This window comes from Gastrolobium bilobum, unplaced genomic scaffold (genome assembly GCF_033153095.1).
Source record: "Gastrolobium bilobum isolate Gb01-03AN ecotype WA unplaced genomic scaffold, APGP_CSIRO_Gbil_v1 utg11339, whole genome shotgun sequence".
Lineage (NCBI taxonomy): Eukaryota > Viridiplantae > Streptophyta > Magnoliopsida > Fabales > Fabaceae > Gastrolobium > Gastrolobium bilobum.
The window spans coordinates 240316-255745 of NW_026897528.1; the positions used below are offsets into that span (position 1 = coordinate 240316).

Below are 15430 nucleotides of genomic sequence, written 5' to 3' on the forward strand. Positions count from 1 at the left end.
AATGTAAACATTAATTCAGATTATATGGTGGGGATCATAAAGGTGTTGGCGTCTCTTTACCGCAATATTCTCTTAAATATTTTCTCAATTTTAATATGTTGTTCTCGAGTTTTAAAAAGAATTTTTGAATTATTCACAGTTTCTTGAATTGTTCTCAATTTCCACAACCTACAATTGTTCTTAAACTAATTTTATTAATCCAACAAGAGAGGAATAGTTATAATAATTTCGGTGCCTCAATCCTCATGGAGACGATACTCTACTCATCATTTTATTACTTGGAACGATCGGTACACTTGCCAATTTTTTGCAACAACCATATAGCATAATCCAATAGAGTGATCAATGTAATATTCAAAAAAATATGAATCTTTCATATCCAATCCAAGACAATTAACTCGAATCAATCAAAGAGTTTTAATGGTAAAACATTAAACTCAATAGTCATTTTCAATCTAATTAAATAAATCATCATTATCATGAATCTGTTCTGAGACCAACATTCCAAAATAAATATTTAGAGTTTTAGATTCAATCAAAACTCATCCAAATCCCAACACCCAAAATAAGTCTCAAAATCAGTTCACAATCAACAATGTTCATAAAATAAAGATAGCAAAATGTAAGTCTCAAATAAATGAACTTCATTAAAATGGGCAATAGCGGGTGAACTGTCAAGTCCCCACATACTCTAAATGATATATTCATTTATCAAGGAGGTGATCTTAGTCAAGATCCCTCTCATTAAGCTCTCCTCCATCTCTGCCATTCTCTGTAGAATATCAAGTATGAAATTCATATTATTATGAATTCAATCAGTTGAATAATCTACCAAAGATGTCTAGTTCTACAAAAGAACTTTGCATCATATCATCAGGCAAATAAGAACATATATTAATATCATAAAGCATCGCAATATTATGTTCATAAGCATCAAGCCAGTTTCATAAATTATGAACAAGGCCTAAACAATTTTTTTTACAAAGAGCCATCAACTTAAGTTTATTTGTAAGAGAACAACTATTGTCTAGTTTCAATGAACAGAACCAATAGTCAAGTTACTTACAATAACCTAGTCATGTGATGTCAAGTTTTAATTAAGAACAAGATCCACAAGCTTCTTATACAAACAACTATTTCAATGTTTCAATTTGGAATGTCACATTTACTGATTTCTCAAAGTCAAATAATCTTGCATCAAGTTTGGAATGAGATTATTTAACCAAAAGGATGGTCCAACCTGGTTGGATTGTATCGTCAAGTTTGGAATGACACAAGTTTCCCAGGTAGAACCTTTGAATCAGGTTCAAGTTATCTTCATCAAGTTTGGAATAAGACAACTTATCCTTTTCAAATTAATCAGCAATCATGAACATCGATGAAACATATAAATCAAAGTTATAAAAACCGACCCGATTATCGAACCGGTCGAAGTGCTGGGTCACTGGATCACTAGTTCAACCGCATGACCCGAAAATATATATATATATAATTAAATTTTTAATTTGGGATACTAGTTATAATTTTTTTATTTTGAATTAAAAAAATATGAACATATTACCATTAATAAATTAATAAATAAAAGTAAAGGTGCAGACATGTGAATAGAAGAAAAAATGACACATGAAAAAATATGAAAATATAAAAGATTTCAAAATTATTAAATTTTTCTTTTTGGGTTTACAAGAAGATTGAAGTTCGTTTTGGCCCATTGAATTCAAAAAAACTGAACAGGCCCAAATTTTCAAAACACTAATATCCCATTTCATATTTAACATTTACTTCCAATCTCAGTAAGAAAAAATCAGTAGCCGCCTCCGTTGAGTTTTCGCTGGTTTTAGCCAAAACCAGAAATGAAACCAGCATATTAATGGTTTTCGCATGTCACTAACTCGTGAAGTCCATTCGCCTCTGTCTCATAAACCCTGATCTGGTTTTTGCTGATTAGTCCTCTTGTCTTTTTTCTGGTTTTCTCTCTTATGGTTCCATTTCTGGTTTCTCTCTTCTGGTTTCGTTTCTGGTTTTTTCTTCTGGTTTTGTTTATGATTTTTTTTGTTTCTTAAGGCTGTGCCTTCGTTATGTGTAAAAAAATACATAGCCGTCGGGTTTTTTGGTTATCAGTGAGGGAGTATCTCCAGTGTTTTTTGAACCAGCGGGTCACCGATTTTAGGAAAACTCGGCCGGTTTGCGCCGAGTCAAACAGGTTCGCACCGGTTCACCTGCAAGTCCGATCGAATATGCTACCTGGACCAGTCACCTGACCGGTTTACCGGTTTCTGGGTTGAACCGGCCGGTCCGGTCCAATTTTTATAACACTGATATAAATAGTGCTTATCATTTTGGCCAACAAAAGAAAGATTCGATAATTCAAAACACATAATTAAAAGGTAAGTAAATGGTAATTAAGACTTGACTATGTAGTCTTTAACCACATTTTCCCCACTATTTTGAATAATTGATCTTTAGGCATACATTTTGTGAAAGCATTGGCCAAGTTATCCTTCGATCTCACATCAATCGAGGTGATAACTCCTTGTTCTCTCAGATAATTCAACAAAGCATGTCTCAGTCTCATATGTCTTCTCTGTCAATTAAATAGAGCATTTTTATAACAACTTGGACAACTACTTGATTATTACAAAATAGGCTTAAAGAATTAATCTTTAACCAAGTCAAAAGGAATATCCATAATCATATTCTTTATCCAGTTTGCCTCTTCGTCGGCTAAGGCTAAAGCAAAAAGTTCTGATTCCATAGACGACAATGCAATACAAGTCTATCTTTTGGATTTTCAAGCAATAGTAGCTCCACCCAAAGTGAATACATATCCACTGGTGAACTTACTATTTCTCATTTCTGAAGACCATGACGTATTAGAATATCCATCCACAATTGAAGGATAACCAGAGCAATGTAAAGCATAATATTTAGTACCTTTAAGATATCTCATCAGCCTATCGAGGGCATCCCAATGCTCTTTACTAGGATTACTAGTGAAACGACTCAGCATGCCAACTATAAAGGCTATGTTAGGTTTAGTGCAACTTGCAGCATACATTAGACAACCAATCAGTTTTAAATACATTAACTGATCCATGTTGGTCCTTTCATGAGAACTCAGTCTTTTATTTTATTCACATGGTGTCTCACTTAATTTACACTCACTGTATCCCCAGACAGAAAGTAGCTGCTCAATATAATGAGTCTGGCTAAAGAGACTACTTGCCTTTCAAAGCTTACTTTCATACCAAGAATGGTATTAGTAATACCAAAATCTTTCATGTCAAATTCTTTAGTTAAATTAGCTTTCATGTCACTCACTACAGAATGATCAAAACCAAGAATTAACATGTCATCCACTAGTTGTCTTTACATCCATTTGATGCACTACATAGTGTTCAACAGATGTCAGAGCAAGAAGAATCCTTATAGTCGAAAGATGGCACACAGGTGAGTCGGCATCAAAATAGTTTATTTCACTTTGTTGTCTATAGCCTTTAGTTACTAGATGTGCTTTGTATCTGGCTATCGATCCATCACTATTCAGTTTCTTCTTCAATACCAACTTACAGCCTATAACCTTATCCCTTTTCGGTAAATTGACTAACTGCCAAGTAAAATTCTGCAACAGAGAGCTCATTTCATCATCTATGGCTTCTGCCTACAGTAAAGATTCCCTAGATCTCATTGTTTCTTCATAGGAGAACGAATCATCCTTTAGATGGTAAGTGACAAAGTCCTCGCCAAAGTCTTTGGGAACTCTCTCTCGTAGATACTCTAACTGGAACTGATTCAACAACCAGTTGTGTAGGGTTAGTGTCAGAAGGGCTTGCTTCAGATTCTATAGGAGATTCTAAAATCATGTCTGTAGAACCTGAAGCACTCAAACCATGATCTTTGAGAAACTCATTCTCAAAGAATTCTGCATTTCTAGATTCTATCATCGCATTTGTAGATAGATCCAAAAAACCTTTTTGCAGCACTGTTTTCTGCACTTCCTAGATATACATAGGTAATGGTTCTAGGTCCCACCTCAGGTCTTTTGGAATCTTGTATTCTTACATAAGCAATACATCCCCAAGTCTTTTGAGTATCATATCTATAAGTATGCTTATGTCATATCTTATAAGGAGTTATAGACAACTTAGAGTGAGGCAACTTGTTCAGGATATTATTGGCAGTTAGAACTGCTTCTCCCCAATATGAGGATGGCATGCCAGCTGTAAGTAACATAGAGTTTAAGCATTTCAGTTAATGTCCTATTCTTGCGCTCGACAACACCATTCGATTGGGGTGAGTAAGGAACATTGGTTTCAAGTATTATGCCCTTCGAAGTGCAAAATTCCTTGAACCCTGTCATTGTGTATTCTTCTCCTCTATCACTCGTAAACCTCTTAATTTTCAAGATGAGTTTATTTTATACTATTGACTTGAAAATCTTGAACCTTTCAAAATTTTCATCTTTTGATTTCAACAATTAGACATGACAATATCTAGAAAAATTGTCTATGAATGTTATTAAATACTTTTGACCACCTCTTGTAACATAATTTCTAAAGTCACAAAGGTCAGAATGTATAAACTAAATAAGTTGTGTGCTTTAGAAACCGACATAAAAGATTTTCTAATGATCTTATTTTGTGAACATACTTCACATTTTTCAAATCGAGCAGACATCAAATGGAATATAATTAGTTTTAGCTAGATATTTCATTTTCTTGTAGTTCACATGTCCAAGTCTATTATGTAACAACTTTGGATCAATCAAAGTTGAACTCACATGGTTTATGCTCTTAGTATCTAAACTCAACCTATACATACCATTAACCATGAATGCACAACCAAAATAACAAGAGTTAACAAATAAAGTTACTCTACTATTCATAGTTGAGAAAGGCATACAAGCTTTATCAAGTAAAGATGCCAATTTCCTTTTAAGTAAAAGTATTACTCTAACTTGTTTTAGAGTTAGTAGTTTACTTGAAGAAAGAACCAAATTTATAGTTAAGAAATACATACCATCTTTATCAAGCTAATATATCAATTTTTTTTAAGCAAAGGTACTACTCTAACTTGTTTTAGAGTTAGTAATTTACTTGAAGAAAGCACCAAATTTGCAGTTTCGACATGAGTCGCATTTGTCTCATCACCACTGCAATTTTCCACTGTGTCTTTCACTTCTATGACCTCAATAAGTAAATTCCTATCATTTGTAATATGACAGGTAGCACCACTCTCCAACCACCACTCAGAGGAGACACTGGCCTTTTCATTATTTATCATTCCAATGAAAGCTTGAGGCTCAGGTTCATTAGTTGACATATTAGCCTCATTTTGTGGTGTGTTATTTTTTAACTTATTTGGTAGCTTACACTCTGTTGCTTAGTGATCCCACTTTCCATACTTATGACATTTGTCCTTCTTCTTCTTTTGAAGATAGTGTTTTTGGCCTCTAATTATGAAGAGGATTCACCTTTTGGTGACTTGGACTTCTTATGAGATTTATTGGAATGTGAAACTAAGTAAGCAATTAACTTTTGTTGTCTGATTTGTTCCAAACTCTTACTATAATAGTTTTGATCCTAAATATAAACAAACCTCTTTAATTTATCCAATTCACTTTGTTCTTTCAGTCTTGAAAGAACTCCATTCAGCAGGTAGTGTACTCAATGCAAGATCGACAAAAAGATTATCAGACATATCAGATTTATCTTCTTTTAGCTTGTTCCTTATGTTCTCAAGTTTAATTAACTGAATTCGTATTAAATTTGAATTCAAAGAACTTCTCTGCTATGAGAATTTTGATGGGGAAATTAGGTAACTTTTATAAAGTCTATGTTTGGGTGTAGGTAAAATATAGATGGAGAAAATAATTGATATTACGAAAATAACCTTGTATTTAAAAACCATGTTCTCTAGCAGGAAGGCAAGTTTCTAATTCCAACCAAACAGATACGGAACAACTAGTTAACAACCCGACCATCATTCAGCCTTGTGGAAAATCTCAAAATCCAAATCATATGCATGAATTTTTGTTGGACTAATCTCCATTTTGACTTCATCAGAAATCGTCATGTTTTCAGAAGGCAACAACAGTGGTTCCTCCATGACCCTTTCTTTGGTGTGATTAACTGATAAGCGATACAGATGAACCAAGTATGCTTGTATAGCATTAGTGTACGCTCGTCCATTTTCCTTTCGCGCGCTTATCAAAGGGTAAGCTCGTCAATTGGTTATTAAACACTGTAAGCAAATAGGTAGCAAAAGCACAATACGACATCTCAGAAGGAAAACTTTCGCCGGCTATTTGGACACAGATACATATGCAAGTCAGTTTCATAGCGATATGATTTAGGTAGCCAAATTTTCAAAATCCTTCAACCAAACCTAGTCACCTTATAATCTCACTTCACATTTCTTGTTGAGATATATAGTCCCAAATTAGTTAAAGAGCAACTAATGTGGAGTTTATAAGGCCTTGGGCACTCCCACCCTTAGTGCTAGCTTTTGGGGTGGTGTATCCCAAGGTTCTTTATCAAGGCCTTATAAACTCCACATTAGTTGCTCTTCAACTAATGTGGGACTATATATCTCAACATTTCTCTATTTTTTTCATCAAAATCCTTCAACCAAACACACCCTCGTAGAAGAGGAAAACTGCGATGAAATACAAGTGTCAGTCTGCATATTACGTTTCGGTGGTTGACTACTAATTCGGAACAGTGACTAAAATGCCACTGTTCACTAACTTTTTTACCTAAATGCCACGCGAACAGTGTTATTTCTCAATCTGCCACTGGGGCAAGTTCGTTACCCGGTGTAGCAAACTCGGTTTGCTGACGTGTCACGTTTCTAGTGGACACCAACTTGATTTTAACCAGACGACCTTCATTTTTTTTATTATTATTTTTTTAAAATTTGATATTTGTTATCCATTAAAAATGTGACACGTCAGCAAACCGAGTTCGCTACACAAGGTAGCGAACTTGCCCCCGTGGCATATTGAGAAATAACACTATTCGCGTGACATTTAGGTAAAAAAGTTGGTGAACAGTGACATTTTGGTCAGTATTCCCTACTAATTCACGGCAATGATCCAGATAAGATTCTTTTTAATTTTTTTCACAATAAATATATATTAAAATTCAATTTAAAGAATGAATAAAAAAATAAAAGAAAAAATGTGTATCATTTTAAAGTATGTAAAATTGTGTCATTTTAAACGAAAGAAAAAGATAAATAAAGGAGAAGAGAGAGTAAACAAAAAAATTAAAGGTAAGAATCCTATCTCTTTATAAAAGTGAAAAGATATAAATTGTATCATTTAAAATGACAAATATTTTTGCCAAAAATAAATGCACGAGTACAAAGAGAGAGTGGAAGTAGCTAGCGCAACTGTCTTATGAAGGTAGTGCCACTTGCCAATATCAAGCAAAGCACGTCAATTGAGGTATGTGATGCGACGCGAGTGAAAGGATTACCATATTAATGGGGTGTGTGCTGAAATATGCTTTCCTTTTTCCTTATCTCTGTCGGGTTCCCCTCTTTCTCTTACATCATCGTTGTAAATTTTGTAAGATTGTCAAATTTATAACTAACTCAAAATGAGCCAATTTCTAATGGATGATTTTCAACCATAGCCCATCCTAACGTCGCAATCGCTTCCAGGTCGGTTTGCAAACCCTGGAGATAGAACGAATAGAATATGAACACTTCAATTCAAGTCAATGAAGGCTTCAATTCAAGTCTATAATGGAAGGCAGTTTTGCCGGCGTGGTTATATTCTATTTAGTTTATGTGCAATTTTATTTATGTAGCGCTTTCTATCTTTCCTGGACCAAATGATTTAGAAGGCATCTAATTCAATAATAGCTGTTGGTCCCTTCTGCTTGCTAATGATTTTTGGGTATGCTTTTCCCGTCTTTGTCAAGTTTCAATTCTAGAATTCTTCCTAGCCGACCATGAAATGACACAGATTTCAAGCAAGCGGGATTAAAAAAATATATTTGATGGAGACTAAAACTATTCTTTTAAAAAAGAAGAAGTTAAATATGAAAGGAATTAATATTTTGAAGGAGATAACATTATTTTTTATACACATATAAAAGTGTGTGAAATTCATGTGAGACCATATAAAGAGAAGAGAAAAAAATGGATCTGATATACTTTTATATATGTATAAGAGATAACTTTATCTCTTATAATATTATAAGAAACATTAAACGCAATATGAAATTATATAATAACTTTTGAAAAAAAGCAAGTGTTGAATTTGGATTTTGAAATACTTTCAATACATTAATCTTCGAAAAATAATGTGATAACAAATTTGTTTTCAAATAATAATTAGAAAAGGGTGCTTTCCTCTATTAAACTTGCATTGATATTTGATAGCGTGTTAACATGAAAAGCAAGAAAAAATTATTAATATAGATTCTTAATTAAAAAGCCACTAGGTTTGAGAGATATAAATAATTTATATTAAGTTATGTGTTTAATTTTTATCGTTATATTAAAAAAATTATTAATTAAATATATATGGTACAGGATAAAACCCTTTTCCCTTTAATTTGTGAGATTTCATTTTCTCATATTTATGGACACATAACGTGGTGGGGTCTACCATTTATTAAAAAAAAAAGTAGTGACATAATTTTTTATGTAAGACAACATAAGAGAGTTATCTCATATAAAATGAGATAATAATTTTCCTTAATGTATTACTCAAAATATATAAGAAATCAACTATATGAGTTATTAATTTATTATTGTTGAAAAATATTTGTACGGAGTGTGTCAAGCACTCCGATCCACTCAGATTTTTATAGTACATGATATCCATGGATACTAAAAATTGAACATTCCACTCAAACTCTTATAACGCTATAAATAAATTATGGGAAATCATTATCTCCTTCTACATGAGATAAGAACTTTTTCCTACACAAATTCGTTTTCCGTGCCAATTAATTTTTTTTTTTTTTTTAATTTAAAATGTGGGACCCACATTTAACTTATCTCTACTTTTTTTCTCTCCTACTATTATACAACATAAGAAAATATGCACCCATAAACTATACCCACATAATCAACACGAGGCAAGACGAATATTACTTTCAAAAATATATCTAACGTTTCCCCAGCGTAGGCTGGGCCCCCAATCTTAAAATCATAATTGGACATATCAGATACCTTCATTTCAAAATATGTATCGTCTACCATTATGTATGTAGCTTAAAGAAACTATTAAATAAATTTAACTTGATTAAACAAATAAAATTATATTTCACTAAAATCTAATTTATTAAAATTTTTAAATATTATCATTCCATTCATCTTTTTATTTTTATTTAATAAAAAATTAAAAATACGGATAATAGTGTAATTAATATTTTATTAATTTAGTAGATAAAATAAAATAATTTTTTTTAAAATGATAGATATATTGAAAATAAAGAAGTATCACACGATTATATGCTAGCTTATTTAAACCTTAATCAATATTAAAGGTGTTGAAATAAACAAAATTCAATAAATCAATCTGAATAGTTTAACAAGATATATAAATTAAATTAATAAAACTTAAGTCTAAATATATTTGTCCAATTTGAGTCAGCCTAATCATAGTTTAGCTTAGCTTTGAAAGTTCAAACAACTTAAAATATGATGCTTAAATTTTTTTATTAAATAATTTATATATAATATGTATGAAGAACAATTTTATACTTATTACTGTTACTATAAATTAATATTTACATCGAAAAATTCTTTTACTTCATATTTATTCAAACTTAAAATAACTAAAAAATAATGAGTTATAAGAATAAATTTTGTAAATGTTAAAAATATAAAAAATAAATAATCTAAACCAACAGCTTGCCAGGAATGTGGAAAAAAAAATGCATTCTATTCTTTTTTTCAGTTTTATTTGTATTTATGTCCCAAATTTGTTTTCACATTTGAAAAAAGAAAAGAAAAAAGTACCCCACTTAACTACTCGCGTTGCATTAAAATTTTGTTCATAATCGGGAAATCTCGTCCAACTGCCAATAGTGAATATTAAATGAACTAATATTAATTTGTTGTCTTTATATAATAAAGATAATTAAGATGATTTAAAATTCAACCAGAAATAAATATGATTTGTTAAGACTATTGATTTGAGTTGATTGGGGAACGTGACTGCAGTCTGCAACACCTTATCCTGACGAAAAATCTCCTACCGGCTGTCTAACTTCTTGCTCAATAAATAGAGATATGGAGTGAAGATTTCAACAGTACGGGCTCAGGTTTTTTTCTGATCAAGCTGACACGATTTGTTTTAAAAATTTATAAAATTTTGTGACCGTGTATCTCTAGAATATATATTATAATAAAATAAATCAATTCAAATAAAATAAAAATATTTAATATCTCAAACTACTGGTAATTCAAAAGGAGGATTTTAAGTTATATTTCAAGTCATAAAATATTAAAGATTATTAAATAAAAAGTAAAGATCCAAATTGGTCCTTGACAAGCATGACAGTAAGACCAATGCCACAAAAAGATGTTACCAAACTCATTGCTCATTCTCCCCTTCTGTATAATTCCTTCCATCCTTCTTGTTAGTGTTCATACAATCTTTTGAATTTTTAATTGGCATTTTCAGATAACTTAATACTACATTTTGTGCTTTAAGAACAATCAAGTTCAAGGACATTAACCAAATTATATACATTGCATGAACAACATCTCATTATATCCCAACACTAGTCTTTCCATTATAGAGAAGCATACATATTACAGATTAAAAATGAACATTTCACTCCACCATACTACAAAGATATAGACATATTACAAAGACAATGATAATGGATCCAGCAAACACCCTAGCACACCTACATACATGTATCATTTCCTTCTCAACATTTCAAAGTCTGCATGCATCTTCATTCATATGTCTTCAATCTTTATACAGTGCTCATTAATCTTGTTTTTGTGGTCATTCACCTCCAGCTACAAATCATCGTTGACCTTCATGTCCAAAAAGTTCAACTTGAACTCCATTTCAGCTACACTCAACTCCAGCTTGTTAATTGTCCAATCTTCCAGCTCCATGGTATCAGATGTAGCATCATCCACCCATGTAAAAAAGTTACAGTGTGACTTCTTTTCCAAAACCAAATTCAACTATATAGTTAATAACATTGACATTAGAAAAATAACGCCTGAAAAAGTCAACCTCACCTTGAAGTTGGGGCACCCAAAAAATGATCTATTAAGGTTTCTAGGTGTCTTGGAGGTGTAAACAACAATGTGCCTCCCACATTTACACAATGGAGCATCTCTCTTTCTTCCACTTCTGGACCCAAATGAACTACTTGAGCTCCCCCTTCCAGAAGACATATTCATGGCATAAAAACTAAGAACAACCCTAAATCGTACAGTATACACCCACCTTCACTAAACTGTCAATCAATTTTCCCCAAATTCATGCGTTCAATCTTCGATTCGATGCCATGCTTTCTGGTTTAAGATTGAACCCTAACAAACAAACGACGGCGTTCCTTGGCTGAAAGAGAATTGGTCTGTCCAACGTGGATATGAGTATCTCAAAACGACGTCGTTCCTCAACCCACGTGGCCTTCAGCATGTCACTTAACGTGACACATCATCACCGTCATTCACACCGTCACTTTTGGATTGACAGAAGGACTAACGTGGGTCCTGTTTCACATTGTTGGGGACTATCCAACGAGTTTATTTTTGTGAGGGACTAATTCGGCCACCGTATTTTTTGTCAGAGACCAATTTGAATCTTTACTCTTAAATAAATTAAATAGATATTAATAAATTCACAGATGACAATGTGAAAATAAGTAATTAATTCAGTTTACGTCCCATTCTAAAAAAAATATATTTTTTCACTAAAATATTTTGAGTGATTTAATAAGAAAACAAAAAATATTATTTTTAATACGTTACTTTTTTTTTATAGAATTTTAAATTTATATTTTAAGAGTTAATTTGTTTCAAATTATTTTTTTGAGTATATAATTATTGCTTTCAAAAGCTCTCTCTAGAATTCCCAAATAACTAATTCAAACATGAAGCATGCATTAAATTACACATCAACAAAAATCTTTTTTTTTTTTAAAACTGATCCTAATTATTTTTTTGAGGCGAATTAGAACTCTCGGTATTCTAATGGGTTTGACTCTTCGAACCACCTATGGGATTAATCAAGAGTTCAGGTGCGAGTCCAAAGATTACGATACTTATGCCTCTCCCTAGATGATATTGATGGAATTTGAACCGAAGTCCTTTCCCACCACTTAGTCCCCACGCTACCAACTACAAAAATCTTTTTCAAACAAGTAACACTGACCTGTTTTTGAGTTGAAATCAGTTCTAATTACATGAAAATTTTAATAATGATATTGATAAACTTTTACTGAGATAGTAGTATATGTAAACATGTATTTAGATTAATTTATTTTATGCAGAATAATTTATAATTTTTTTTATTACAGGTACTTTAAAAAAGAAAAAATAACTTTTCCTATAAAACTAAATACGTCATGCATTAACTTGATAACAGAAAAGAATGCCGAGTTCTTTTCTTCAGTTGTCCAAATAATCGTTAATTAGTAGAGTATCATACTGGGTCGAGATTTGCTCGAGGTAATTGAGGAGCAAATGTTATTTGGAGGAGTAAATATTATGTTGAGGAGTAAATCTTCCCAAATCATGCAAGCACACACGTTAATCACTGGCAGAAGAGTCATATTGAAACCAGCAATTTTAATGTAAAAAGAAAATGTCATTAGAAAACTAATAATATTGCAGAGTTTATATGTTTGTTTACAACTCGAGTTCGGTTCGGTGGAATGAATATAACGAGGGAATTGAAACGTACCTCTCCGGAGAAAATTTTCTTCTCCTGTACAGATATCGATAAATGGGCCATACTTTTTTGTTTTTATTTTTAAAAAAGGTCGGTTGTTACTTTGCAGAAAATGTTTCGGTTAATGTTTGGCTCTGCTGATAACGTGGTGGGCCTTGACATGTCTCCGTTGCATTGAAAGTTGAAACCATCACTTATTCGCTCATAAAATCTGGTGCGAGGAAGATATTTTCACTGCAGCGACCACACTTATAATAATTTTCTTGGTGGAGTTCAATCTAAGAAGAAAGGAAGAAAGAAAGAAAGAAAATGAGTCCTATGGGTACAATCGAGAACAAGCCTCACGCAGTGTGCATCCCATACCCAGCACAAGGGCACGTAAACCCAATGCTCAAACTAGCAAAGATACTCCATTTCAAAGGTTTTCATATAACCTTTGTTAACTCAGAGTATAACCACAAACGCCTTCTCAAAGCCAGAGGTCCTGATTCCCTCAATGGCCTCCCTTCATTTCGTTTCCAAACCATCCCTGATGGTCTTCCTGAGCCTGATATTGATGCTACACAGCACGTGCCTTCCCTGTGTGACTCCACTAGAAGAACTTGTTTACCTCACTTCAAGAACCTCCTTTCCAAACTTAATAATACTTCAGATGTCCCTTCAGTCACTTGCATAATTTCTGACGGTATCATGAGCTTCACTGTCGATGCTGCAAAAGAACTGGGTATCCCAGACGTGTTTTTCTGGACAACGAGTGCAAGTGGGTTCATGTGTTATGTCCAATATGAACAACTCATTCACAAGGGCTTAACACCCCTCAAAGGTTAACTCATTTCTTTGACAATGTAAAACGGTTTTCTAGATGAAAAATTTACTCTTTGTGATAGATAAGTCTTAGATTATATATATTAAGGATTAGTTAGCTAAGAAGAAAAAAAAAAGTAATTTATGAGTTTAATTAAGTGAATTCTGTGTTTGACATGCAGACTCAAGTTATATCACAAACGGGTATTTGGAGACTAGCATCGATTGGGTGCCAGGCATCAAAGAAATCAGACTGAGGGATATTCCCACCTTCATAAGAACCACAGACCCAGATGATCTTATGCTTGAATACGTACAGTGGGTGTGCAAGAAAGCAAGGGAAGCTTCTGCAATCATTTTCAACACGTTTGATGCCTTAGAGCATGATGTTTTGGAGGCATTCTCGTCCATTTTGCCTCCTGTCTATTCCATTGGTCCCTTGAATTTTCTCTTGAATGATGTTGCTGATAAGGAATTGAAAGCAATTGGGTCGAACCTTTGGAAGGAGGAGCCAGAGTGTCTGGAATGGCTTGACACCAAAGAACCCAACTCTGTAGTTTACGTGAACTTCGGGAGCGTCACGGTTATGACAAATGACCAATTGATTGAGTTTGCTTGGGGACTTGCTAATAGTAACAAAACCTTTTTGTGGATTATAAGACCAGATCTCGTGTCTGGTGAAAATGCTATTCTGCCTCCAGAGTTTGTGGCAGAGACAAAAAACCGAGGCCTATTGTCAAGTTGGTGTGCTCAAGAGCAAGTGCTGGCTCACTCGGCAATTGGAGGGTTTTTGACACACAATGGATGGAATTCAACATTGGAAAGTATTTGTGGAGGTGTTCCAATGATATGTTGGCCTTTCTTTGCGGAGCAACAGACCAATTGCCGATTCTGTTGCAAGGAATGGGGTATTGGGATGGAGATAGAAGATGTCAGGAAGGAAAAAGTTGAGAGCCTTGTGAGGGAGTTGATGGATGGGAAAAAGGGTAAAGTGATGAAGGAGAAAGCTTTGGAATGGAAAACACTGGCACAAGATGCTGCTTCTGCCCCAGATGGATCTTCCTTTCTTAATTTGGACAACATGGTTCGTCAAGTTCTTTTGGGAAAAGTTTCTAAAGTTTAGTATTCAGAAAAGCTCAAGTCAGTTTACCAAGTCCTCCAAGTCCTCCTTGTGGCTACATTTGAATCCTATTGGATACTTCAAACTAGTTAGTGTCCCAATTTATCATTTCGATCATTTGTTTCTAATTAATGCCATGTTTGTGAGTTTTTACTAGACAGGGCTAGCTTTTATTATTTTTCTCTTGCTTTAAATAAAACTTAAACTTTGTGAGGGTGTTTTTTGCTATCTGTATTTCTTTAACTTTTTCTTTTAATTTTCTTAAAATATTTTCAATTTCAATAATTAAGTTAAATTAGTCAATTGTGATTTTGTATTTACCTAAATTTCTAATTAACGATCATACTAGTAAATTCTAAATATAAAAAATACGTCCTAATTACCATATTAGCTTCTTCTTTTTTTAGATTATCATGCACTATAATAGAAAGAGAATTTAATGGCAGTTTTTACTTCCCCCGAATTATTAAAGTGAATGTGATCATACTCCTTAACAGTTTTAACTGCTATTATTTGTTTTTTAACATTGTGTTGTGTACACTGGGGGCTTACCGCCATTAAGTTCATCATGGCTGTTTCAGCTTTTAACCATTTTTGTCCTTTTTTTCTTAATACAT

At 33.0% G+C, this 15430-nt stretch overlaps 2 protein-coding genes across 2 annotated transcripts; one reads left to right on the forward strand and one right to left on the reverse strand.

Moving 5' to 3' along the window:
* Positions 1–2791: 2791 nt before the first annotated feature.
* On the reverse strand, positions 2792–5322 carry LOC133307693 (uncharacterized). Its single transcript, XM_061508243.1, has 5 exons — positions 5097–5322; positions 3777–3937; positions 3571–3661; positions 3227–3320; positions 2792–3044 (listed from the first exon to the last, which is right to left on the reverse strand). Exons 1-5 carry the CDS (start codon positions 5320–5322, stop codon positions 2792–2794), a joined length of 825 nt encoding a protein of 274 aa, XP_061364227.1.
* Positions 5323–13198: 7876 nt separating this feature from the next.
* Positions 13199–14816, forward strand: LOC133307694 (7-deoxyloganetin glucosyltransferase-like). Its single transcript, XM_061508244.1, has 2 exons — positions 13199–13712; positions 13876–14816. Exons 1-2 carry the CDS (start codon positions 13199–13201, stop codon positions 14814–14816), a joined length of 1455 nt encoding a protein of 484 aa, XP_061364228.1.
* The last annotated feature ends 614 nt before the right edge of the window (positions 14817–15430 follow it).

Excerpts from the sequence above, each read along its gene's own strand:
- LOC133307693 (XM_061508243.1), bottom strand. The coding sequence starts at position 5,322 with ATGTCAACTAATGAACCTGAGCCTCAAGCTTTCATTGGAATGATAAAT. Across the intron at positions 3,321-3,570 it reads AAGGGATAAGGTTATAGGCT|TGAGTGACATGAAAGCTAAT; the intron begins GTAAGTTGGTAT and ends ATCATTCTGTAG. Across the intron at positions 3,045-3,226 it reads ATGAAAGTAAGCTTTGAAAG|TTGCACTAAACCTAACATAG; the intron begins GCAAGTAGTCTC and ends GTATGCTGCAAG.
- LOC133307694 (XM_061508244.1), top strand. The coding sequence starts at position 13,199 with ATGAGTCCTATGGGTACAATCGAGAACAAGCCTCACGCAGTGTGCATC. Across the intron at positions 13,713-13,875 it reads GGGCTTAACACCCCTCAAAG|ACTCAAGTTATATCACAAAC; the intron begins GTTAACTCATTT and ends TTTGACATGCAG.